Below are 26,782 nucleotides of genomic sequence, written 5' to 3' on the forward strand. Positions count from 1 at the left end.
GATGTGACTCAGAAAGGGGACCTGGTACCACTGAAATTCATTGTGAGCAGGGGTTCGACAGTGGCATTTTAAGGAGCGTTAACATGTTGAATTCTTATCACGTACAGGGAATTGTGTGGCTAAAATGCTAACACATTGATTCTTCTTAAACATGTATACATGTGAAATTTATCTCCAGAGCATTGTCTTTGGAAACTTCTTCAGGGAATCGTGAGGATGTCAGATAAAATCCCCCAGAGCCCACCCCAACAGCAGTCTTCAGGCCCCCTGAGCTACAGCTGGGGGACCACATCCACCAGAGTCAGTTGCTTCTGTCTTGTTGGCCCTGCCCTGGGGACTGTAGCTGAGGATATGATGAAAGACGGGGAGTGGGCCCAACTTGGCTGGTTTGCAGGCAGGGGTGTGATGCACAGTAGATTCAGAACTGACTCGAATGGGTGGAAATGCCAAGCTGTTGGTGGAAAGCCGGTGGTTCTAGGGGAGACAGATCCACTGGGGAGCTGTCAGGAGTGCCAGTATGTGATTTAAGGTACAGACACAGTCTCAGCATAGACATAGACACTTGCCATCACACACACACACACACACACACATGCACACATGCACGCACACACGCAGTTTCACCCTCCTAGACTGCTCACTCCCTACTCACAAACGCACCAGCATGCCCCACGTATGTGCTCAGCCTAGACGGTGCAGGGTTGGATCAGATGCCGGTTAATGCTGCTGCTTTTATTACACCACGGTCTTGACATCACAAGGTGAGGAACACAGAGGTGGGTGTGCTGCTGTTACAGCGGCATGCATTCTCTTCCACAGCAAAGTTTTGGGAGGTCACACAACAAAACTGCTCTCCGGAGGGGAGAAAGGCGATACTGCGGTTTCAACAGACACAAGGACCCTCACCACCACAGCATTCTAGAGAGGGCAGGGTCAGGAGAGTGTGCTTTCCACAGGTGCTACAGGACACCTGGCTCTGGGGGGGGAAACTCCAAAACGCAGAGCCAATAGTACTTCTAAGTATATACTTCCCACAGGTAGCACTGACTACGAGGACATGCTGAGCTCTGTGTCTGAGCTGGGTTCAGCTGCCAGGTATCCACCATTATGGAGATCCTGGCTTCACAGGGAAGGGTAAGACACAATGGCTCTGTCACAATAAGGCCACTAAATTCACAGCAATGATGACTTCAGAATAAAGCTCTTAAGACTACAGGGGAACAGCCCTTCCCTCTCCTGTCAGTACCTTTCAGGGTAGGCATCTGCCCTGAGACTGTCACCTGGTCATCTCCGGGCTGCACAAATTACTGAGCACAAAGGGACAGAGGAAGGGGCCACACATGTCAAGTCATGGGACATCGCCACCAAACATGGCAGACTGTTGTTGGTGAATGTCTTAGATGCCTCTCCTGGTTGGGCCGGGTGCCCTCGTGTATCTGAAGAACTAATCTGAAAAGAGGCTGGCAAAGGACTTCCTCAAGCTCCGGATGGTCTCCGCTTTGGCTTCATCCTCATTGGCTGAAGACCGGAAGAAGGAGGACTCAGAGAAGCTGAACGCATTTGTCAGGGACTGCGACTTGCTTGAAGATAAAAACCAGAGAGAACATGAGGACGGTGTTCCTGGTGAGGCAGCGAAGGGCTGTCACAGGAAGGTGGACAACAAGAACTCCCCACTCCCGCCCCGGGGAGGATAGGGTAGCTAGAGATGGCCGGGAGAGCTGCACAAGGTGCTAGGAAGCCCTTGGCTACTTCCTCAGCTTCAGAGCGACTGAAACAGGAAGAGGTGGGAGCAGAGAGCAGGGCAAAAGTGAGAGGGGAAACAGGAAGAATTGGTGACTCAAAGGCTGGGTCTTTTATTTGAGGCTAAAAGTTCTCAGCTTCTAAGTATGGATCTAGGCATCTCACACCCCTTTCCTCTGATAAAAGCAGACACCAGCACTTTTGGGCGTCTGGCCTCTCTTTTTCATCAACTGTCAAGATGGACTCAATTTCAGAGACTTGATTCTGCCACCAAGTGACCTCAGGCAAGCCATGTGTCACTCTGACCCTGGGCTTTACATGTGTGGCATGAAGATTCTGGTAGAATGAGGACCTCTGAGTTCTCTTGGTTTCTCCTATTTCTCTCTTATTTCAAAGGAAACTTCAGCCTGATCCACAAAGTCTAATGCCTCCATTTCCCTGGTCTTGCATTTATTATTTTCTTTAGAGATAGGCTCTCCTGTAGCTCAGGCTGACCTAGAACTCCCTGTGCAGTGGGTATACCCTTGGGCCTCTATCTCCTAAGTGCTGGATCTTTTATGCACACCATGTTTTATGCAGGGATGGGAGGTGTCAACCCCAGGGCTCTGTGCATGCTAGGCAAGCACTGTACTGATCCTGCTACATCTCTAGCCCATGTCCTTGTCCTTTCTATGATCACAGTCACCCCCGTAGCCTTCCTCAGAGGAACCTTGATATGAGCTTTGTCGGATTCAGGGTATAAAGGAGCAAAAGAGGCACCTTAATGGGCCATGATTATTAAGCAATACTATAATGAAAACAAAACCCAACCACCCCTACACACACACACACACACACACACACACACTCTCTTTAGGAACTTATCCTTTCATAACAAGTGATTCAGAAAGAAAAACTGTGAAGGCTCGCATCTGGGGGGAAGCCAACACCACAATACAGGAGGAAACATGAGGTTTGGCTTCCCCGGCGGCCCGGCTTGTCTCTTGACTCCCACTGGGTCTTTCTGGCTCTAGGACCTGCTCTGGGCCCTCCGTCCTTCTCTAAATGCTGGGTGCATCCAGGAAAGTCCCACCTGTGTGTCATTCTCTCCTCCCACAGGGACTGCGGACAGGTGTCCTGCCTTTCATTAGGGCTGGTGACAAGCCCTAGCATGCGGGCCTCTGGGGAAGGAGCCTTCTGCCTGCACAAGCAGAGGGCACCGGGTACGAGCCTCTAGCTCATCATCAGAGGCTGCCTCTGCTCGTCGGCTTCAACCCAAAGGCTCACTGCGGCCCCGGGCAGCTGGGATGATCCCAATCAGCAAGGACAAATGCTGAACTGAGGAGGTGAAACAGAGAGTCGGCTATAAGAAGGACTACTGGTTTGAGCTGGAGAACAAGAGTAGCCATGCCACTTAGAGAAGTACCCATCTGGACAATCGGGCACCAATCCTGACTCTGCCATTGATGTCGATGGGGGCTCTGAGCAAAGTTTTCTTCTGTGTGTACAATCTACAGGCTCTCCCTGGACTCTGAAAGTTCACAGCCTCTCTCTAGTGTCCAGCACTTAGAGCAAGGTTCTCAACCTTCCTAATGCTACGACCCTTTAATACAGTTCCTCATGTTGTAGTGACCACAAACATAAAATTATCTTCATTGCTACTTCCTAACTGTAATGATTTTGCTACTATTATGAGTCATAAATGTAAATATCTTAGGCGGTGCCTGTGAAAGGGTCATTTAACTCCCCAAAGGTCATGTCCCAGAGGTTGAGAACCGCTTTTGACCTACAAGCAGGTCACTCCGACGTCCCCAGAGCTGCTGCTATCTCTGCCAGGAGTGGTGACGTAGTCTGCATAGAGATATTAAGACTAGCATGCGTGGCTCTGGGGAGTGGGTGGGGCAGACTGTACTGGGGCTGCCCTCCCAAGGACAGAGCTACTGCTTCCTAAGGGCTCTCCACGGCTCTCTGTGCAGCAGCAGAACAGTGCGGAGGGGCCTCTGGGTTGACCGTCGAGAATGAGGGCACCAGGGAGGATGGATCTCTTTTGAACTTCAACTAATGCCACCTTTGGTACCTTACCTACACTTTCTCTAGACAGTGGAAGGCCAGCGTTGAGAGGGTGTCAGCTATCTCTCCCCTTTCCTTTGGGTAGCCTTACTGATTGCATACCCTTGGGTCAGAAGTAGGAAAGACTTGAAGGTTTTTTGTTTGTTTGTTTTTAAGTTTAGGAGGCAGGCATGTAGGGGGAAAAGAGTGGGAGCCCCACGTTCGTGGTAGGCTAGACAGATGGATCAGCACTGCCGCAATCCCTTGTGAAGAAAGCGGTGGGTGTCAGCAGCTAGCTCACCCTCAGGCAAAACTGAATTTCCCTCTTTTCTCCCCTCCCAAGTCAATCTAGGCATCCTTCTCACACACAGCAAAGAGCAAACAAACACAACACCCACAACCATCACCACCAACAATCTCTCCCCCCAAATCATCAACTATCTGTGGCAACCTGAAGGTGATTCTATAGCAGGTCAGAGGCCCACAGCCCATGAGGAGGGACAGGAAGGGGGTGAGGAACTGCTGGGTTATCTTACTTGAGCTGTGGGTGAGGCTGGGGCTTCTGTGGTGGAGCAGCCTGGGGTGGCTGGGCCTCTGCCAGGGAGCTGCTGCTGGAGGATGCATCTCCGTGGGTGGCGGTGGGGCCGCCCGGCCTCTGAGGAGCCGAGGAAGAGGAAGAGGAGGAGGAGGAGGAAGAGGAAGAAGATGGCAGTGATGGTCCCGAAGGGAGCCGACGTGGAGGCAGCACCTTGCCTGGGGGCTGCATTCCTTGGGGTTGCCCAGGGCCCCCTAGGTTCAGCACAAGAAAAACTTCATAATTTAACCATATCAAAGGGTTTCCTTAGTAGAATCTATATCTCAAACTGTGTGGTTAGATCATGGCTAAAGGATAAGCAATATTGTAAGCAGCTACCCAAGGCTCTGAGGGCTGGGAAGGGAATCTTTAGACAAAACATCACTGTTTGCTCCTCCTCAGAGACTGGCAATTTAAGTCACAGCGGAAGGCAGAAGGGCAAAAACAAGGGTAGAGGATTGGGAAGTCCCATAGAGAGAAACTTCCTTACAGAAGGCCCCAGACCAGAAGGACTCTGCTCTGCTTCGCAAAGTCCTCAGGAAGAAGCCACCCTGCACTAAGGATTCCTAAGAAACTCCCAAATCTACACAGAAGATGCAGGAGAGAGCAGGGCACAAACACTAGAATAAGAACCAGAACACTTAAGAGATACTCCACTAGTGATACTTCCCCAACAAGATGCCAAGCCTCTCTGGACCTCAGTTTCTCCAACATAACCCATTTAAAAGTCCTACAATTATCTTTTAAAGCTAGTAGCTGTTCCAAAGATGAAAACGGATGAAAAAGTTGTTCAGAAAAAGCTCTGTGCTTTAAGATCATCATTGACTGACATTGTTTCCATGGAGCTGCCTTCATCCTGCTCCAAGCCTGCAGGTGTCTGATTGCCACACCCATCCCACCTGGGCTTCACTGGTGCATTAACTCCCACGACCAGGATCAATCCTTTCTTCCCAGGCCCTCTTTACCTAAGTGCCATCCTCAGGGGCCCCCGACATGACAAACTGCTCAGGTGTGTGGGGAAATTCTCCAGACATTCAAGCCCTAGGCTCCCCCAGGGATGTTGTGGGCACTATCTGGCAAACAGCCCCCTTAATAACAGCATACCTTTTACCCAACATGAGACACAGAACCATCAGATAGATGGCCTGTTGACAAAAAAGCCCTCCTTTGTCTAAGAGGTGAAGGACGGAAGGTGTGGAATCAATTCAAACTCCTCAGAACGGGATCTGTACATCTTTGAAGTCAAAAGATGACTTCACGAGCCGGGCGGTGGTGGCGCACGCCTTTAATCCCAGCACTCGGGAGGCAGAGGCAGGCGGATCTCTGGGAGTTCGAGGCCAGCCTGGTCTACAAGAGCTAGTTCTGGGACAGGCACCAAAGCTACAGAGAAACCCTGTCTTGAAAAACCAAAAAAAAAAAAAAACATGACTTCACGAACACACACTGCCTAGTGGAAATGACTACTCCCAATTATCCTGGAAAATCCAGTTTCTCGCCTCGTCTGAGTTTACACTCGTGGGCTTGCCACAGCTAAGGCTGGCCCTGTTAGTTTCCTAGAATCAAGAAAACTCCTGTGTCCTCTGCAGAGGCTGAAGCGTGTCTATGCTACTGTGAACCCAGGATGGCCAGCTCATCTTCCTTCTAGGTGGCACGGGCTCCCCTTTATCATCAGTTACCAATTAATAGCAGGGGATGTTACACATAAAAAGACATATGTAAAATATGTGAAATTCTGGACGTTTAAGGAGTTCAAAGCCACATCAGGTAACTACACGACCTGCCAATTGTTTCATGGTAACCAGCTTCTGTCCCCTGAAGTCTGACACCAAGACTATTCCTGCATGAGCATCGTTCCTACATCAGCGTGTCTTCCGGGGTGAGAGCTCAGCCTCTTGTATCACAAACCTGAGTGCTTCCCCACTTGTACAGAGGTAATCGAGTAGCCAGAAACTTTACAACTTAACACTGCAGACAGATATAACTTTTCCTTTATTGCACATTGAGCTGTACAAGAGAATCACAAAAGAGAGGGGCTTCATCACACTTCCGGCATCGGCTGGGGACGTCCCAGCCAGATCAGTACAAAACAGGGGGACGACATTGGAAAAGAAATGGGAACAGAACACCTGAACAGAAACCCTACAATGTGACAAAAGTGCCCCCCAGGCCACAGAGTTGTCCTTTAGCATGCTGCCCGAGGGAACGTGATGGTCAGGTGATGCTGTCTGCTTGCGTGTGGCAGTGGGAACTGTAATCAGCGTCTAACCCCCACCTGGGAGAGGCCTTGGCTGACACCACCCTGTAGCCTGACTGAATTCAAATGGCAACTTTGTTTTTGTGGCTCACAAAGGTCACATGAAAAGCACCCGGATGTAACACATTGATAACATGCAGAGAAGCAACACCACCATCAGCTCACTGCTTAGACATAAAAAAAATTTAAAAAACAAAAAATGTATTCCTCCATTCTGTGAAATGTTCCTTTCCTCTCTTTGAGCAGTTCTTTAGACTAGGAGGTGTTTAAGGACCTGATTCTTAACCCATCTGAAAGTGCATATATGCATATATATGCGTAATATATATATACACACACACACACAACTGATTGACCACCATCTTTATCTAAGGGAAGGGTCACAGATGACAACATCCGCATTATACACATTTTTCTAGAGCCTCAGAACTTTCCAGAAGCTAAAAGAGAAACCAGGGCATGTGCCCCCTGACAACCAACACTACTCCCTCCTCGGACCTGGCAGTTCAGAACCTGGCCATGTTGCCAGAAAGGTGGGGAATGTAAAAGTAGAGCCAGAAGCTGACCTGAGCTCCTGGATGGGCTCTGGGGCTGGAGAAGGTCTCTTGTTCCATTCCCAGCTCTGCCCGCAGATGGCAAGATGAGGCACTGAACCTCAAGTTCTGGCTTAATTAACAGCTACATCATCTGCCCAAGGCTCTTGGTCAGATAGAAGGACAGACACACTGGCAAGGGTTCTCCAAAGTATGGGGCCTCTGTCCAACACACATATCAACACCTGGGCCAGAGTTTTCCAGAAAGCTCCCTGGTTTTGGTTCTCCAAAGAGGCCAGGCTAAGAACTAAAGTGGTCAAGACCAGAGCTAGGTAGCTAGAGAACCCGCTCAGGTGACAGGAGACGTAGCTGACTCGGTCTCCTGTTAGAAGCCTGGGGAATGATTAACTCCCTCTCAGGTCAGTCGTTCCTTGGGTTCTCTCTTCAGCACTGCTGGAAAACCAGCTCTCTTCATAGGTCAAGCTTTGAGGAATACACAGCAGCCCCAGTTCCACAGAAGCACACGTGGCCAGTTTAGAAACAGCAACAACAAAGAAACAACTGCAGACACTGAGAATCGACATACAGAGAATAGGAGATCACTTGGATATTGCACATTGGCGGCCCCTTAGTTTTTTAACCTTGTAGCTAGTTAATAATCAAAATGAAGGGAACACGGGTACTTAAAATACAGAACACATTCCTGGAAGCAGCTGCTTCTTTGTATTTCGTCACTAAAAACACAAGAGCTCTACAGGCACAGCCAGCTTATTCACACAAACTCAAACTGCACCAGATCATAGCGAATGGAGAAAAAGATGGATGTCTTCAGATCCAACGGATGGAACTATGAAAAGTAGACCTTGAAAAAATCTCTTAGAAGTGCTATCTATTTACCCTAGTCATGCAGGGAGGAAGTAAAACACAGTTCACTGAAGATCCCAAGCACTCACGGAGGTAAGTGGGAGGAGGGGAGTGGGAGCCTGGGGGAGGAGGAGAGAAGCCTGGCTGTCTTTTTGCAGGTGGCTGTTTCTCCCCGTCCACTGCAGGGCTCAGATCTCAGCCCTCACTGTGTGATGCTTTAGAAACACTATCAAACCACCCAGAAGATAGTCACACTGGACTCGAGAGGCACGATTCTTTTGTACACTGTTGACAAACAGCCCTGGAACCACGAGTTATACAGAAAACGTAGAAGCGTTACAAGCACAGACAGCGACAGGTAAACAACCAGACAAGGAGCTGACCCTGCATAGGAGGAACAGTCCAGTCAGCACTGAAAGGACATGGCGGCGGCACCGGCCGGAGGGTCCGCCGCTCCCCTCCCCGCCTTTCTTTTCTCTTCTTTTTGTTTTTGGCTTAAATTTTCTGCTTTGAAAAATTAACTACCGATCTCTTTAAGAAGCTTGAACTTGTTTTGGACCTACTGCAATGCCATTACAGTCGAGAATATACTGTAAACAACCTTGGGGCGGTGGCCGCTGAGGTGGGGTCTTGCTGGAGTCAGGTTCCTTCAGAGCTCCACTCTGGAAGACAAAAACAAAACAAACAAAAAAGAAAGCCACAAGAGATTAAAATAAACAAGGTTTCAAGCAAACACCAAAGAGAAACGCAGTGTCAAGGCTGCACTGGGGTCCCCGGGTCTGCTCAGGATGTCCAGACTTCAGACCTCGAGGACCCTCCGCCTCTGGACTGCTGCAGGTTAAGGAGTAGGCCCTGTGGGGCTTGGAATTACTGATGGGAGCCTAAGCCCTCCTCAAGCCTCTTTTATTTTACTCACTGCAGCCTTGCTTGATCTGGAACTGTGAGTTTGTGCCTCCTTCTCATACCGCACATCCAGTTCGCTTTGTACTCACAGGCCCGGCTTCTCATAGGAGGGGGTGGTGATGGGGACTGGGGTAGGGCCGGGTAGATGTGTGAGTTCTGATACGGCTCCTTTCTAATCGGGATGAACTGGAGGGTGGGTTCAGTTTGGGGACTAACTAGGGGTCTGAGCCACTCTTTGGGCTAGGCTGTACCCCTGAGGGAGAAGGAGCTGAAGGAGGGGGCTGCTGCTTGCTTCTCAGAACCTTCTTACCCAGAAGGAAGGGTAAGACGCTAACTCGGTAATGTGCTCAAGGCCACGTTGTTTTGCTGTCTCGAACTGCAGAATCACAGTCCTGCCTGACGACACGGCTCCACTCCCACGCTTCCTCTCCGCCCAGCTGTGATTCTGATTATGTCCTGACAGGATCAAAGATGCATGTGACTGGTTTGTCTCACACTTGTGTTTCAGGCACGTTTGGAGCTTGTCTTCAGTGCGCCGGAAACACTCTCTAAAGGCAAGGTGTGCCAAGTGGGCCGATGGTGATGTCAGAGTGGACCTCCCCACCCAAGGCTGTGAAGTGGGCTAAATGTGCCTTCGAACTGGCTCTCACTTCCCTCTCGGTGCCCCTCGCCCCTGGAGATAAGCCCTATTCCCACCTCAGTGCCCTTTCACCTCCTGCTTCCCACTTCCCCAGGGTTTGAGTCTGGCCATTTCTCTCCTCTAGCTTCCTGTGGCCAGTTCCCAGCTCCTACCTGGAAGTAGAAGCGTTCGCCTTCTCAGTACCTCAGTCTTTTGATGATGGCATCACCTCCCACGGCACGGGATTTTGTTCACTAACAGGCATGATCTTTGTGGTGTCCTTAGTACCCCTCGTCAGGGAAGTCCATCTTCCCTGTCAGTCACCTTCACCACCACCACAGATACCAGCCTTTCCAGCCCTCTCTTCCAAGCACTCTAACTGGTTATGGGAGACCTGCTTTGAGTCCTGACACTGAGCCCCCCCCCCATTAAGCCAGCTGGTGGGCACCCAACCCATTCATCCCCAGGGCTCCTCCGTCTTCCCCCGGCATCATCTTCCATTTGCCATCTTTGGTTAAGCATTATCAGGTTTGGCTTACACAATAGTTCCCTAATCCTTTCAGTCACCTCTGCTCTTTCTTCTTCACCGCCACTGTTACCCCCTAAAACCTCTCCCTCCTTGTGCCTCTTAGTTTCTCTCAGTTTATATCTGAAGTTCCCTGGGTGTTTACCGTGTGCCGAGTAAACCTTTATGTGGTCTCTCCCTTACACCTAACAATAGCTGTATGGGGTAGATATTGCTTTATTACATTCCCAATCGCTTCAGCCCTGCTGGAATCAACCTTTCTAGCCTCCATTCCCTACATATCCGAAAAATACCTGTGCCTCTGGGCCGAACCTTATTGTTTGGTTTCTTTTCTAGGCCATGTGCTCAGTGCCATGGCCTCTCATTTTCCAAGACAGCTATTCAGGCACAGGGCAGCGCAAGCCAAACCTGTGGAGCATCTAGACTCATTCTTGCCTGTTGTCTTCCTCAGGCCTCCCAGAAGGCACTCACCAGGCAGGCTGATCCCGGTTCTCCTCAGCCACAGAAATATACATGTGAGACCTTCAAAGAGAAAATGAAACCCAAAGTGCCCTCCCCAGAGTTTTGGGAGAATGGGTCCCAGAGGCAGTCCTCAGGGCAAGAGCCTGGGAATGAGTCTCGGCTACTCTTGATGGTGCCTAAAGAGCTTCTCCTGCCCCTGCTTCCACTGAGCTTGTGGACTGGACTTCTCAGGGGCTGAGGGAGGCCAGGAGGAGAGTCCCTTAGGACTGTCCCTTGCCAGGCAGAGACACCCTGGCTCCTCCCACAAGCCTGCTGTCTGCTAGAGGCTGAGGGCTTATTCCCTGTGGGGTTTGGCTACCACGAGATCTGTCTCCAGTCACCGAGAGCCTCCTGGGATGCTGAATTCCACAGAAGTCTGGCCACTCTGGCGTCACTGCCAAAATTTGGCCTATAGCCAGCCCAAGGCAGGAACTCATGGTCAGCCTGAGCGGCCGGGTTGCTCTCGGGAAGCTGGTTGACTCAAACAGGTAAGAATGTTTCATCCAGCTCCTGTGACCATATACACAAAGAAAGGGAGAGAATGAAGCCCCACAAAGCTCTGGGCTTAGGGAATGGCAGCTAGAGGGTGTCAGTCTAATGCTGCTGCCCAAACTGCCGCGCCTGAAGGTGCATTTGTGTCTTAATAGGGAGAGACAGATCCATTGCCTTCCTGTTTGGTCAGTCCTCAGCAGAAAGCACTGTCACCACATCTGGGCACCTCTTTGAAGGGGTGCATTGGCATTGGCAGGGTGAGGTTGAGAGACCGGAAACATCGTTCCTTATGTGACTTTTGACAAGTTACTTCATCTCTGAATCTCAATTTCCCCAAATGGTCAGACTACAAGGATTAAATGATATGACCATGGCAGCACCAGGGTGGCGTGTGAACCATGTCAAGGGTAGCCTAGGTAATGATGGCTTTCCCTCCATGAGCTCTTCAACCAGCACCTACCTAGGAAAACTCTGGCCAGAGATACTGTGCAGGGGACACAAGTCATCACAGGCAGATGACTTCTGCTGGGTCTTCTGACTCCAGGCTTCCATTAATTTTGTGTGTGTGTGTGTGTGTGTGTGTGTGTGTGTGTGTGTGTGCAAAGATAAGCCCTTCTTAGCAGTACAGTCTTGAGGCAAGCAGAACCCCAGGGCTGCTGGGCCTGACCAGAGATATCCTGCAGGCACAGGCTTGGAGGGAGTCGGTGAGGAGAGTGTGCTGCTGCCCACCGAGGCTAACTAGTTCTGCTCTGCTGGGTCTAGAGGGCTTTAGCAATCAAGAGAGCCAGCAGGCAGGACAGATGAAGGTCCCATGAAACAGCTGGTGAGATGCACTCTCAAGGTGACCCGCTGAGCGTTTAGCTATCAAGGAAGAAGAGCAGCTTTCCTCATACAGTACCACAGATGCCCGGTTTTCTCTTTCTTTCCTTCCCCCATGCCCTCATAGGCACATCAGAAAGCCATAGTACATGGTATTGTACAGAGCCTCCTGAGCTGGGGGTCAGATCCAGCTCTCCTTAGCAGCCAGCTGACTCAGGATAACCGTCTTCATTGTCTTTTCCTGACACATGAACACACACAGAGTAACTAGCCCAATATCTCACCTAAGGGTTGCATGGCTTAGAAATGACAGATGAGCTTTACGTACTATGAAGTCTTAGCCAGCAAATGATATGTCAATAGAATTGTTTTTATTTACAGAAGAATAAACCTATGTCATGCATCAGTGGAGAAGACATAGCTGGATAGTTTCTGGCCATCTTGTACGTAGTAGTTCTTACACGGAAGCTTCTAACCCGATTAGTTAGACCAGGCCTTTCCCCTGTGTATCAATGACTTAGTTTTAGAAAGATACACTCAGTTGAAAAAAAAAAAAAAAAACACCATCAGATTAGGAAGAGTAAATGGCTCCTGAGGTGACTGGAGAGGAAATCACTGGCCTAGGAGAGAAACCAAGCCCATGACTGAAGATCTGTGGGGTTTCGCTAACGGCACCTCTAATTTTCCACCCGTAGCTTTCAGTAGGCAGACTGGCAGAGGAGCCCCTATCTGAGTGAGGCCCCAACAGGACGGAAAGCTGAGGAAGGAAAGACATTGAGTGACTCAACTTTTGAGAATTGTTGGCTTAACATCAGCTGCCCCCACCAGGAGGAAGGCCTGTGCTTGCTCAGCATATCTGAGACAGGAAATTGGGAAAGGGTCCCAGGGTCTGGCCCCAGGAAAGGGGCCAGGCCAAGCTCCTTGCTGGCCACGCCACAGAACTATTCTGATCAGCTCCCCCAGGCCTCACTTCCCCGGTCCAGGACTCCAGGGAGAATGAAGCAGCAGGAAGGAATGTGGTCAGGAGGTTGTAGAGCAAAGGGGATGGTATGTTTTCAGCACCTTGAGACCTTTCCGGACTCACCCCCTTCCTTCCTCCGCAAGGGTATAAAAGGTATCCAGGGATGAGCTGATGCTCCTTCCTTCCCAGGGGAACCATTCTTCGGGCAAAGACCATCTCCTGGCTTGTGGTCCTCCCATAACCTGAGGACACCAGAAATCATCCACAGGGGCCACAAGTCCTATGGGGGCTCTGAAGATCAGGCCACCCTAGGTCAGAATGTCAGTTTCGAGTGATTAAAGATGTCCCTGAAAGTAAAGACAGTCCCAAAATAGCTGGTTCTCTTAATAGTTCGTTAAGGGATCTAGTCACTGGTGGCTTTATCTGAACCTGCCCCCAATCTCCCTGACTTCTCAGCTTCTAGTCACTGGGGAACACGTTCTCTGAAGCCAGCCCTGCTGTGGGAAGCAGGAAGGCTTTGGCTTGTCCTAACTTTACCTCGTAGGACAAGTGGGATCCGAGGGACAGTTGTGCCCCTCCCCTAAGGGGCTGCGCTTCTCAGAGTGAAAAGAGTCCCTTTCAGTCTTAGTGTTCTTGTATTTACAAACTCACGGGAAAATTTATTTATCATATTTTATGCGTAGGAATGTTTGCCACCATGCATGTATGGGTACCACGTATGTGCTTAGTGCCCACAGCGGTCAGAGAAAAGTGTCACTATCTCCTGGTACACAGCTGTGAGTTAGTAACTGAGCCTAGGTCCTCTACAAGTGCAGCCAGTGCTCTTAGCCACCGAGCCATCTCCCCAACTTCTCAGACCTTTTATTCTGAACTCTTCCTGCTACTTCTCCCAGGTCTGGCAGTTGCACGCACCCTGGAGCACAACACTCTAGCTCTGGAAGATTCTGAGTCTTACTTGCTCCATTCGCTCCCACCTGCCCTTTCTCCACCTCCCTAATAAGCGGCTTACTCTGCTGAAGTCTGAACGTTAATGTGATGGTCACACGGTCCAGAGCAACAGTTTCTGCTCTCAGTATCGGTGAGTTGATTCCTTATACAAGGTCAAAGCCTGTCTCCCAGCAAAACTGCCTCCAGGACCGTTTCTAATCCGTGACGGCATCAGAAAGCAAAGACATTGAGTCATAGGCTTCTGGAAACAGCTGCCAGCCAACTGCAGTTCCTTTAACTTAGTTTGTTTTGTTGGAGGCAGGGTCCCATGTATCCCAAGCTAGCATCAAACTTGCTGTGTAGCCAAGGATACCTTGAGCTTTTGATTCCTCTGCCTCCACCATGAATGCTGGGATTGCAGGTGTGCCACCACACCTGGCTTATGCCTGTGCTGGGGCTTGATCCCACGACTTCATGCATGCTATGCAAGTATTCTACCAACTGAACTACATCCTCTGCCCCAGTCCTTCTACTTCTGTCCATAGCATAGATGAGCCACCAACATCCTGGTCTCTCCTCTGATCACACTAGTTTGAATCCATCCTGTTATACTACTACCCTCAGACTAGAAGTCACATCCAATGTGTGACGTAATCAGCTCAGGGAGAAGAAAGCTTCACCCTATCCCAGGTACCAAATGCACATCCATGCTTCCAGAGGCCTAGTCTTAAACCAGTTCTCTATGGGTCTTACCCACAAGCCAAATAAGGAGCTGGCTAAATGCATAAGCAAGGGGCACTGAAGAAGGCACTGACAAAACCAGGCCCTGCTTCACTCGTTAGCATCGGAAATCCCTACATTATTGTTCGGCCTTTTATCTCTGGAAGATTTTACAGGAATATAAAAAAGTGTGAGATCAGTGTAAAGAGACGTAAAAACAAGCAGAACCAGCCACATAAGACAAGGAAACCATCTCTCTTGACAAGATCTGAAAGTTCTGGCCACCTGAATGTCTCTCCCTTGTTTCTGGGGGTCTGGAAAGCAGCTCTCAGTTCTCTCTAGACCCCAGCTTCAGGCTGGTCTCAGGTCCTGCTGGCACACGTCTCAGGGATGTCCCAGTTGTCACGCTGTTCGTGACACACTCAGCAGCCCTAGGTACTCCATTTCTCCCAAGACCTAGAGGTGAAGCGGTGAGCAATTTCCCACTCTCAGAGATGGAGTTTGTTTGGGGGATGGGAGAGCCCGGGTAACAGGGAAAGAGGCTCAGTTAGTTGTAGACAACAGAGGCTCTGCAACTGTTGGCCACCAGGTGTCACCCTGAGAACAGTATTCCCTGTGTAGAGGTTCAGTTGCCTGGGGCAGCCTGGAAGCTAAAAGTCCAAGCAGGCCGAGGCTAAGCCATTGACAACCAAAGCTTTGTTATTCACCTCTCTGCCTTTGGTGATGTGATCAATACCTCCCTGATTCTTGGAAGGATGCACAGCAGTTAGCTAGCTTGTGTTCTCCATGTTGTATCCACTTCAGGTAAGGAACAGGCTTACAGCCAGTCAAGCATACTCTACTCACTGTCCTCCCTCCCTTCCTCCCTTAGCCTCCTTCAGGTAATCTCTATCATAGGAAGGAATGCTCTAGTGACAGGTAGGACAGGGGTGGACAGAGAAAGGGGGGCAAACAAGCTCGTCACAAGTCTGTCCTGGTCCTCTTCTATATTATCACTATTACTGAGCAGAGAGTAGATCATAGACCTATGTAATGCAAGCAAGAAGTTCTTTCTCTTTTAGCCTGTGGTTCCATGGCCACAAAAGAAGCTAACAAGAGTGGCTTGACTGAGGAATAGCATACATGACACATGAAGGGGCTGGCAGGAGACATGACATGGAGGTTGGGATCCAGGCAACGTTTCTTGGTTTTTATCTCTTCTGCTTGCACTATCAAGGCTTACTTAGGATCTAGACACAGGATGATAGGGCCATCAAAGGCACTGATTTCAAATGGAGATACATGATCAATTATGTTCTGTGAAGCCTACCACAGGGACAAAAGTGGTGGAAGCGATTTCCTGGAGAGGAAGAACACTGTACCCTTGTCATTTGTAAACTAAATGCAGAGATACTAAAAATAGATTTACATTTGTTACTTGGCTTTACATTTTCCCAAAAACAAGCGACTACAACCTGGGGAAACTGCTCTAACTGCCCTTTTGGAACACCTGAGATATTTAGTTATGTGCTGCATAACAATATTTAGCTCAGTGATTGGCCATACTGCCTAGTGATGTCATGGCCTCTTAGTTTGTATAGGCCTGAGCTACACTGATGAAGTCACATGAGATCCAAACTCTCCAGGAGCATCCCAGCTGTAGAGCCCCACGTGAGTATCTTCAATGGATAACAGAGTTCAGAGGCTTCGCTAAGCCCTTGAGATGAACCGGTGAACAAGTTCCAACTTTCAAAGAGTTTACATTCTAGTAGAAGTAACAAACAAACAAACTAATCAAAGAATCAGCTGACAGGAAGTGGGAAAACAGAACTCAAGAAGAGAAAGCTAAGCAATAGCAGCTAAGCAGCAGCTAAGCAATAGCAACTTTGGGTGGTTGAAGAAATGTCACACTGTCGTGAAAGTTTCTGTACCCAACAGTGAGCTGGGCCAAAAGAAAAAAAAAAGGAGGGAAAACATTTTAGGGGAGGCTAAATGAGCTATATAGGCCTTTGGGACCCACGTGGCTAGGGTATAGAGGGTAGGATGGCTCATGGGTGGGTGAGAGGCTATGTAAATAGCCTGGGGAAATTTAGGCAAAGGGAAGGATAAGGCATTGGTGGAAATGCAAGACCCGTGCTCTGGCTATGCTGTAGTCAGACAGGCAAGCAAAGGTGTTAAGCCTTAGACACATGACTTGGAATTGCAAGGCGTGGTCAAGGCAGGAATCAGACAGTGGCTAGCCAAGCTCCCCAGGGAATTCACAAGTTCAGGGTATGTCTAGAGATTTATCAGAAGTGGGAGGGTCAGAAAAGAAAGCTGGGAAGGAAATGTTAAGATTATGCTGCCCTGGTTTAAGTTACTCCACAATGCATAAAACAGCCATGCCTTTCCCGGGGGGACTCCATTGCATGGGTAGCTTTTGGCTGAAGATGGAGGACGCCTGTGCCCTTGGATGCATATACACACAGCACCATCTGTCCAGTACCACCTCTGCAGCAGCGCCTGACAAAGGACTTGTTCCAGGAGTGAAAAGGGTACCACCTTAGAAATTTATCAGGGTGTATTAAATTACACCAGGGAACCTGGGCCTAAGACTTTAACAGACACACTGACAAGAAAGGGTTTAACTCTCTCACTGGGCCCAGAGGTAGACACCCAGACCATCGATGGTGACGTCCCACTAACCTGTCATCTGGCCAGCGTGTGTGTGTGCACTGAGGACTGGCAGACAGAACTCCCGACTATCCCTGATCTTCAGCTCAGTCCCCACTGTTGACATGGCTAGTCAACTTCCTTCTGTCCACACGGCTGGGACCTGTCATTCATCCCATGTTTATTCCTTCCTCTCGGCCTGTCCCGCCCTTCAGTCCCTGCAGTCAGACTCAGCTCCACCCTCCACTCTCAGACCTGCAGCTGACACCTGTGGCTGACATGACAGCTGCTCTCCCTGCAGCGAGGCTTGGGTTCCTCCTCTCGTCGATTTAGATTTTCCTTACATTGCTGTCAGCCTCCTTCTGAGAAGCTCGTGGGCTTAAACTGCTGCAGTCACTCTTTAATCTCCGCACACCTAGAGAGATGCTGTGTGGTGTGTGATGCGCCATCGTAGAGTTAATGTTTGCAATTAAGGTTGTAAGGAAAGAGCGTGTGTTGCCTTAGCTAAGTTACCGTGGAAAGGTGGGACTATCTGGCACCCTGTCTCCATTAAAACCACTGCACCTTGTGAATTTATGGCCCGCTCAATCAATTCTGACATTGTGGAAATGCACAAACGTGTTTGTCTGTTTCTGATATAGCGCTCTCATGACAAGGAGCCATGGAGGCAGAATGGCAAACGAGCAAGAGGGCACTCCCGGAGGCCCAGAAAGGACTGTCTTGAAGGAGTCAGCTGTATCGAAGGCCATTGTGAAACCAAGGCAAGAAGAGAGGTGGCGATCAGAATGGGTAACCTGGAGCTGAGTCTGCTAAGAGCAGTTTCAGTGGGATGGTCGGGGAGAATGCTGGTTGGAGTGGACTGAGGAGAAAATGTGGTATGGCAAAGAGGTGTCAGTGGGGAAACAACGCAGGGGAGATTGATCAGTAGCTAGAAGGAGCGGGGCTTGTAGGGTATTTTATTGTTCTTTGTTTTCCAATGGGAGATGTTCATAGATGGATGTGAGCATTTGGAAAAGGATAAACTAATGAAGGAAAGAGAGGGACCATTTTAAAGGCAAAGGTGGGACCTGGCACAGGCAGAGACCGAGCCTTAAACACAGGCTCATGTGGGGAAGGTACAGGGGGCAGGGAGGTGTGACAACAGTGTTAAGAAGGCAGCTGGTCTGCAGGTGTGACCGGCCCGTGAGCCTGGGCTTAGATGACGAAAGTCTTCCCAGTCATCAGCTGAGTGTCCTTATCAAAACAAAACAGGGTCTGGAAATGTGACCAGTACAGTTGTGGCTTAAGGGCCATCACCTCATCTTGCCAGGTGTTAGACTGTTACTGGGTGTCCACTGGCTTCTGGTCAGTATGAGGTCAGGACACAGAGTAGGAGGAAGTTAACAGAAGGCACAGAAGACGCTGCTCAGGCAGGAATCCAGCCACCATCCCCTCTTCAAGTCAGGACACAAACAGATTTTGGGCAAAACTGCATCTCACCCACTACATATGTCCTAAGGTTATTAGGGCTCCGTTAATAAAGGAAAAACACAGCACCAACTCACCACTACTCACAAGCAGCAGGAAGCGTTTGGGAAATTTATATTAACTTAATCGCATGTGCAGGAAAGAATTCAGCCCTGCCTTAAGCAAGGCTTGGCGGTACTGGCACAGGTCTTTAATCCCAGCACTTTGGAGGCAGAGGCAGGTGGATCTCTGAGTTCAAGGCCAGCCTGGTCTACAGGGCGAGTTCCAGACAGCTAGAGCTGTTACACAGGGAAACCCTGTCTTGGGGAGGGGGTGCTTAGCTTTTACATCAGGCTTACAGGAAGAAACTTCTAAACTCCCATGGTTTTCTGAGGGATAAAGGGTCTTTGTTATTCATGGTGGACCCCTTAGATCACATGTGTTAGTTTGACATCTAGAAAAGGCGGGATATGTAGACAGTCCAGTCAGATCAATCAATCAGGGTTCGCATAACTGAACAGTGAAGCTCAGGCAGCCACTCTGGTTGTCAATACTCCTGTGTGCTATCGCATGCTGATGAAAGGAGAGAGGCATGCCCTGCAGTGGTCTCTCAGATTCTTCGCTGTGCATCTTCATGTAACTTGGTTTTAATCTGAGTCGTTTTCTATGACAACAGTGCCTGTGAATACAATTCCAGTGAGATCCCTGATTCCCAAAGAGCTCTAGTCAGCCCCGGGGGTTGTTGGAATTCCAGAACTTTCAGCTGATGTCAGAAGAGAAGGCAGTCTCGTGAAGGATTATGGCCTTAGACTTTGTGGTCTGGCTAACTTCAGGTAGCCCCGGTATCGGACGAGATCTAAAAGTCACCTACTTTAACTCCATTTCACAAGTGAGGTAACAGTCTGGAGATAGGAGGATGTTATAACAGAGCAGGGAATCGCCCCAAGTATCCAGGTTTCCAGCGTGGTGTGATAAGATGAGCTTAAGTATTCAGTGTTTGTAAAAGAAGGAATAGTATGGTTTAGATATGATTTGGGTGTGTCCCGTTAGGCTTCCTGTGCGGAAATTAAATCTGCAATGTGATTGCAGGCCATAATTAATAATCTACCAAGGCTATCTTCCAGCCTATACACTGGAAGGTAACACTGGGGCCCACAGAGATCCTCTTGCCTCTGTCTCTCCAGTGCTGTGATTAAAGGTGTGTGCCACCAGGGCTGGCTCTAAAGAACATTTTAGAAAACAAAAGATATTACATTGGATCAACTGGACAAACAGATCCAGAGAGGCACAACTTACCAACTGGCACATTGTTTCAATTTAGTCACTTTGGGGGAAAATATTTACTATGCATCATGTTTCTGTCTACCTTAAGTGGCATATATACTACTGCCTAAAATATCCAATTTCTTCTCTTGGCAATTCAGGCTCATTATCCTGAATATCAACATTTCTTTCTACTGATTCCACAATGATCGAGTGTCTAGGGTAATTAGCTTCTACCCTAAATAGCCCACTCTGATTCTCCCTGCCCAGTATAAACTCTCAGCCCTTTATTCTTCCCCACTGAAGGATTTCTGGAAGGCTGATGGTTTGCTACTGAATGCAGTGTAATCTTAGAGGGCATTCGCTCATCTCTAGATCAGGTGCTGATGTTTCTCCAGGTCTCAGATTGTAGGATCGAAACCCAGAATGTGCTTACCACATACATTAGCCGTCACTGGGTGCCTCATATCGTTCAGCCTTATTTTAGGGTTTTTTTCTTTTCCTTTTAATTCTCATAACATTCTAGGGACATGGACTATGGTTACTTTTATTTATCTACTGCTATGGACCTTGGCCAAGGCCATAAAGCTAACAGAAGCAGGTCTAGAATTCCTAACTTGGGGGATGTTCATTTCAAAGCTGGCACTCTATTCTAGTCTATTCTTCACTATTCTATTCTATTCCCCCAAACTATTTCAGGTTGAATTTTGAAGGAAAGGTTTCTAAAAGAATCTAACAAAAATGTCAAAACCTGACCTTCATTAAAGGGAAATGATTCCTTACATAGTTACACCAATGTTTAGGGGAAAGTTCGCTAAGACTCGTGGATTCACTGTGCAAGTTCTTACAGCTCTATTATATAAATGTTCAGAGGTGAGAGTCCTGGATGTATTTTTGACAAATGGCATATTGTAGAGCTCCTGTGTAACATGGACGGCTGGCTTGTTTGTTGGGGTTTTCTGTCCCGCCCAGTACCCTGCAACTGTTTAGCCCCCCCCCCAAAATCACACATAGGTCTCCATAAATTATAAGCTGATTGGCCCAACAGCTCTAGCCTCTCACTGGCTAACTCTCACATCTTGATTAACCCATTTTTCTGATCTATGTTAGCCATGTGGCTCAGTACCTTTTTTCAGTGGGGCAGCTCACATCCTGCTGCTTTGGTGGTCTGGGCAGGAGTGGGAGGAATCAACTTCCTCCTTCCCAGAATTCTCCTGTTCTCATTACATCATTTCTACTCCTGTTTGGTTTTTCCGCCTATATTTCCTGCCTGGCCAATCAGCATTTATTTATAACATGATTGACAGAATACAGACAATTCTCCCATATCACTCCTGGGACTAAGGCTCTACAGAAGTTTGTGTGAATTTTCCAGGAGCCCTGTATCTGAGACGCTGCCACTGTGATGAGAGCCGTGTACCACATCAACTGGAGAAAGCCACCTCTCTCTCAGAGGAACAAAAGAGGATTTCTAATTTGAATTTTCCCATGTCAGTCTCCCCCAGAACTGGGGGCTAGCTTTCCCTTCCTTCCAAACCAACAGCCTTCTCAGAAAGATGATCTTATACACATAGCAATAAAGAGCCAGTGAACTATCTGGTTCAGACTTTCCTCAGAGATCTCCTAATTCAAACCAAGACATCCCGAGCCACAGGAAAGTGGGATGCAATTCTCTGGAGTCTTCAAGTTCAGGACAGAGTTCCAGGACTCTACCTCTGCACAGTTCCATAGCTGATACTGCGAACTGCTGAGGAGGAGGTCAGAGAGGAAGGAATGGAAGAGAAGGAAGAGGGGGAAGCCCTTGGATCTCAGCTAGCTCTATAGGTATTGACCTCTGCTTCTTCTTGAGCCACAGTGTCTGAAGCAGTGGTTCATGGCTGCGCAGGGTGTCTTTGCGGTTTCTTACCTGTGGCTGCTGGGTGGTTAAGGGTCTCTGAGGAGACAGGGCAGGAGTCCTGGACAACAGCTGGTTCATTCTGCTGATGACTAGATCGGTGATGAGTTGTCTGTCCTCCACTTGGTGGTCCCCAATCAGTGGCATGCTACAGTCCATGACCTGGTGGAAGATGTGGCCCAGGTAAGGAAAAGGTCTGAAAATATAAAGGCCCGCTGTGCTGTGTGGGAATGGATACAGTTTAAGGCAGCAAAGTGGGTTGGTTGGCTGGAACTGTGTTCCTCAGCAGAGACAGGGATTGCTTGCTCCTGCTGCAAACATTTGCCATGACCCCTTTCCTTTTCGTTCACCCAGAGCAGAGCTCTGGGATGCAGAGTGCTGGGAGTGGGAAGAGGAAAAAGAGCAGGAGAGGGTATGGCCCAGGGCTGGAAGTTTACAGGAGCAGGAAGACATGAAAGGGAATGCCTTAGAGATGGCAGCTTGCATCCTTTGACTTTTCAGTCTGTCCCCAAACGTTCTGCTCATTGAACAGACTGATTCCTGCCTTGCTCCTGACCAGGACAGCTTCTCTGCTTGTCACTGATCTTGATTCTGTATCTACAGCAATACTTCCTCTCTTTAGGAAATGTCTGCTTTAGGGGGGTTCTATGATCCCCCTATCTCTGTGGTTCAACTCTCATGTGCAGATGATAAACAGGCTTACCCAGAGAGGATGGCATGGTTATCTAGAAAGTTCCATGCTAATCAGGCTATGGAGTATATTTTCAATCTGAAACCCACTTTGGCCTCCTGACACTACTATTCAGGAAACACCAACTCCTGTACTTCCAGGAAGACTGAGTCCAGTGAGGGAGTAGTGTGGGGCTCTCACTGCCATGGCTTTGCCTTTAATAGGGGAAGGAGAGTTAGCGAGGCTGGGTTAGGGGACCAGGCAGAGTGCAATATCACTAAGGCTAAGAGATGTTAGAAAAAATCATCTGCATTCAGGTGCCAAGTTGAAACCAATTCACCCTGCGGCCAAAAGCACACATCCATGGTAGAGAGGATCCATTGCCTCATGTAATAGCAATTTAGGTTTGACTGAATGATTCTCAAAGGTGGCTTTCTCAGAGGAAAAATGATACAATCACTACGATGCCTTCATAACAAAGTAGGCTAGGAACCAGGCACCTAGACGTGCCATCTAGTACTATTGTGTGACTTGGCCAACAGCCCTCCACTTGGAAAGGAAGCTGCCTATGCAGATCTGCCATCTTGGACATCCATAATAGAAGACTCTAAATGTGGTGTGAGATTCCCACACAACTTTTGAGCCAGAAGTCTGGCCCAGTCTGGATGTCACTGAACACTGACCTGTTCCTTGGACGAGACTCACCTCAAAAATGTAGTCTTTCCCATCTTTGCCATGCACAGCTTTGACTGCACAGATGTCCAGGCCACCAAACATCTCAGAGCAGGCATCCACCCAGAGCTTGTACCTGGAGGGGACAGGAAGACATCCTGAGGCTAAGACAGTAAGCTCACACCAAGCCTACATTCTGATAAGGTCTTGCTGAGCTCACCTTTCCCATCCCTCACCTCCATTCTTCTTTCCTTTCCTCTCCACCGAGCACGGTGCCTATTTATGGTGCCTCCCCTTTCTGACCCCATGAACTCACCTACATTCCCAAGCCCAGAGTTAGGCCTCATCTCATCTAGAAGGCCTCCCACCCCACACTATTATTTCTTTATTAGAGCTTCTATGGTACATTGTTTTTAGCTCTGCAACAGCTGTATTAGTCCTATCTCCACAGGGCCTCCCTTACTTCTATTTGTAACACCTCTTGATTGACAGCCGCCTTCCTCTACATGCGGATGGGACATCACTCACTCACCGGTCTGACATGGCGATCTGCTCCAGCATCGCAGAGCCAGTGTTTGTCTTCCAGTTCCCTGAGATGGATGTCCTCCTGAAACAAGGTCCCATCAGGAAAGGACAGGCTATGAGTCATACCAGCATAGAAGGTGCAGGAATTCCAGAACTGTCCATCACCAGTTTATTGCCGTGTTGCCCACCAGAATTCTCCTGAGCAACTAAAGGGTCTCGGTTGGGCCTAGAGTCACCTGTCACCTTGATGGCCTGTTTTCTCAGCAAAGGTCTAGCTCAGAATAATCCATTCAATAGATAAGAAATACATCTTTCAAAGACTCACAAAACCTCTAAAATCAACTATATAGAGGCTACTAAGCAAACATGAACAAATACAAAAAAAAAATTGAAATAATTCCTTATGTCTTACCAGTGGAGTAAAACTAGAAATCAACAGCAAGAGAAATCACAGAAACTACACAACTACATGGCAAATGAACAACGCACTTTTGAGTGAATACTGAGCATTGAAACAGTCACGGGGCAACTAGAAACTTCCTAGAATCAAATGAAAATGAGAGCATCACTCATTAAAGCTCTGAGATACAGCAAAGGCAGCTCTAAGAGGAAAGTGTATAGCGAAAAGTCCTAATGTGGGAAAAATCAGAAAGGTCTCAAATAAATAACCCAGTGATGTACCTCAGAATCCCAGAAAGGAAAAAAAAAAACAAACCAAAGTGTAGTAACTGGAAAGAAATAGAGATGAGGGTAGAATAAGGGTAGATAAGAGAAGCACGATACACAGAACCACACATTTAAAAGTTGGTTTTTTAAAATGAATTAAGCAGAACAAACAGGAGACTCAAAACAACCAAAGTAGAGAAAAAAAGGGTCATTGATACAAGAAACTCAACTGATAGGCAGGGATCATTAGAGAGTATTTTGAAAACTTACATCACAAAAAGTTAAAAAAGTAGGGAAATGAATAAATTTCTAAAAACCGATGACTAAATAAAATTAAATCAAAAGATATAAATATATTAAACCCATAACAAGCAACATGAATGAAACAGTAACTAAATCTAATCAGAAAGAAAAGCGAGGACCAGATGGAGTCACTGCCAAGCTCTGTAAAGATTTTAAGACTTGACATCAATATTCATCAAAGTCACAAAAATGGAAAGGAAAGGGAAGCCACCAAATTTACTCTATTATACAAAGCCAAATAGACAAACCAGGTAAGAGCACAAAACAAAAAAGGAAAACTTTAGACCAATTCCACTGGTGGATAGAGATGTAAGAATTCTCAAAATACTTACAGACCAAATTAAAGAATACATGAAGAAGTGCTGACAAGGGGGCTTAGTTGATATAAGTGCCTGTCACAAAGACTAGTGTCCTGAGTTTCTTAGGTCTCAGATGGAGAGAACCAACTCCCACAAGTTGTCCTCTGACCTCCATGCTTTCACTGTGGCACACACACACATACACACACACACACACGTATGCTCATGAGAACACATGCTCATACACACACACCCAAATAAATGCAATAAAAATTTTTGAAGCTACATCAAGGTCAAGCAGGTTTCAATCCAGATGAACATTGGTTCATCACACAAAAATTTTTTAAAAATTAAAAAATTAGCACTGTATGAATACATTGAACGACAGAAGTTACATGAGTATTTTATTTTATTTTATTTTGGTTTTTCGAGACAGGGTTTCTCTGTGGCTTTGGAGCCTGTCCTGGAACTAGCTCTGTAAACCAGGCTGGTCTCGAACTCACAGAGATCCGCCTGCCTCTGCCTCCCGAGTGCTGGGATTAAAGGCGTGCGCCACCATCGCCCGGCTCATGAGTATTTTAATAGACACAGAGACTGCATTTGATAAAGTTCAACATGATAAAATTCTAAAGAAACAGACAGCCACAGCTACAAGGAGAAACCATGTCTCAAAGAAAGGGAGGGGAGAGAAACTAAGCAGAAGGAGAAAAAAGGAGAGAAAGAGGGACAGAGGGAAGCAGTGAGGGAAGGAGGGAAAGAGAAAGGAAGGAAGGGAGGGAGGGGGAGGGAGGGACGGAAAGAGGGGGAGGGAGGGACGGAGGGACTGAGGGATGGAGGGAAAAGAAAGTAAAATTAAAAAAGAAAACAAACTTGCAAAACTTGAAGAAAATAAATGATAAAAATCATAATAAAAATAAACTTTCCTTTTGTTGTTTCAACTATGTCCCTGGGGCTAGACTCCTCAAAGTAGGAGCAGTTGCTCATTTCTGTGTCCTCAGCACATAGCCATGATTCGAAGGACCTCAGAAACTGTGAGTAAATAATAATAATAGTAAATCCCTTACATTTGTACAGTGCTTCAAAATTTGCAAAATTCCCCAAGACTTCATGCCTTCCCCTAAAAATGGAACACAGGGCACAGACCCATACAGGCTCCTTGGAGCACGTGGGCAAGTGGGCACTGAAAGGCCCCAGGGACAGCTTCACTGCCTCTGTTGATAACGGGCAGGATGGGTATCTTTCCACCAAATGGTGTTATTGGGAATTTCCAGAGGGGAAGACTGCCACACCTCACCTTAGCTATCACTAGGCCCATTCCTGCTCAGAGCAGGGGTGTAGTCGACAACCTGAGAGAAAATGCGATGGACAGACAATGAGGGACATAAATATTCCTCCAAAACATTAATGCGCTATCTCTCTCTCTCTCTCTCTCTCTCTCTCTCTCTCTCTCGACCAGGCTGGCCTCACAGATATCTGCCTCTCCTAGCCAGAAATATGCAATTTTGCATCTTTTTTTTAACCAATTAGAAAACAAATAAACAACAAAAAAACCTACTGTCTTTAAACGTGCCTAGTTTTAAAACAATGCTTAATTCCTCTTTGGAAAACAGAAAAAATGATAAATATACAACTATGAATGTTTTGAAAGAAGAAGTAATCTATAAAAGTAAAAAACAAATTCTAGACTTATAGTGAAGCCTAGTATAGAGTATTGCTTAGCATGTGTGAGATCCTGAATTCAACCCCCAGCTCCCCAACACTATAAACATTCAGGTAAGCATGTGAGCATGCACAGAGGGAGAGAAAGAGACAGAGAGAGACAGAAACACACACATACAGAGAAACAGACACACAGAGACACATGCACACAAACACACAGAGAGAGAAACACACGAATGCACACACAGAGAGACAGAGACACACACAAACACAGAGACAGAGACACACACAGA

General features: G+C 47.9%; 1 protein-coding gene across 2 annotated transcripts in view; it reads right to left on the bottom strand.

Moving 5' to 3' along the window:
• Nucleotides 1-709: 709 nt before the first annotated feature.
• Nucleotides 710-26,782, bottom strand: part of Syn2 (synapsin II) — a 160,043-nt gene continuing 133,970 nt past the window's right edge. The window contains exons 8-13 of one of the 2 annotated variants that reach the window (XM_057787977.1): nt 23,570-23,644; nt 23,071-23,173; nt 21,708-21,857; nt 8,595-8,655; nt 4,305-4,557; nt 710-1,576 (exon numbers count right to left, since the gene is read on the bottom strand). In XM_057787977.1, coding sequence (XP_057643960.1) covers nt 1,564-1,576; nt 4,305-4,557; nt 8,595-8,655; nt 21,708-21,857; nt 23,071-23,173; nt 23,570-23,644 — 655 coding nt within the window. In that variant the 3' untranslated portion in view covers nt 710-1,563. Of the gene's footprint in view, nt 1,581-4,304; nt 4,558-8,594; nt 8,656-21,707; nt 21,858-23,070; nt 23,174-23,569; nt 23,645-26,782 lie in introns of both variants that reach the window. The other variant, XM_057787974.1, reaches the window with a different exon arrangement.

This window comes from Chionomys nivalis, chromosome 1, assembly GCF_950005125.1.
Source record: "Chionomys nivalis chromosome 1, mChiNiv1.1, whole genome shotgun sequence".
Classification (NCBI taxonomy): Eukaryota; Metazoa; Chordata; class Mammalia; order Rodentia; family Cricetidae; genus Chionomys; species Chionomys nivalis.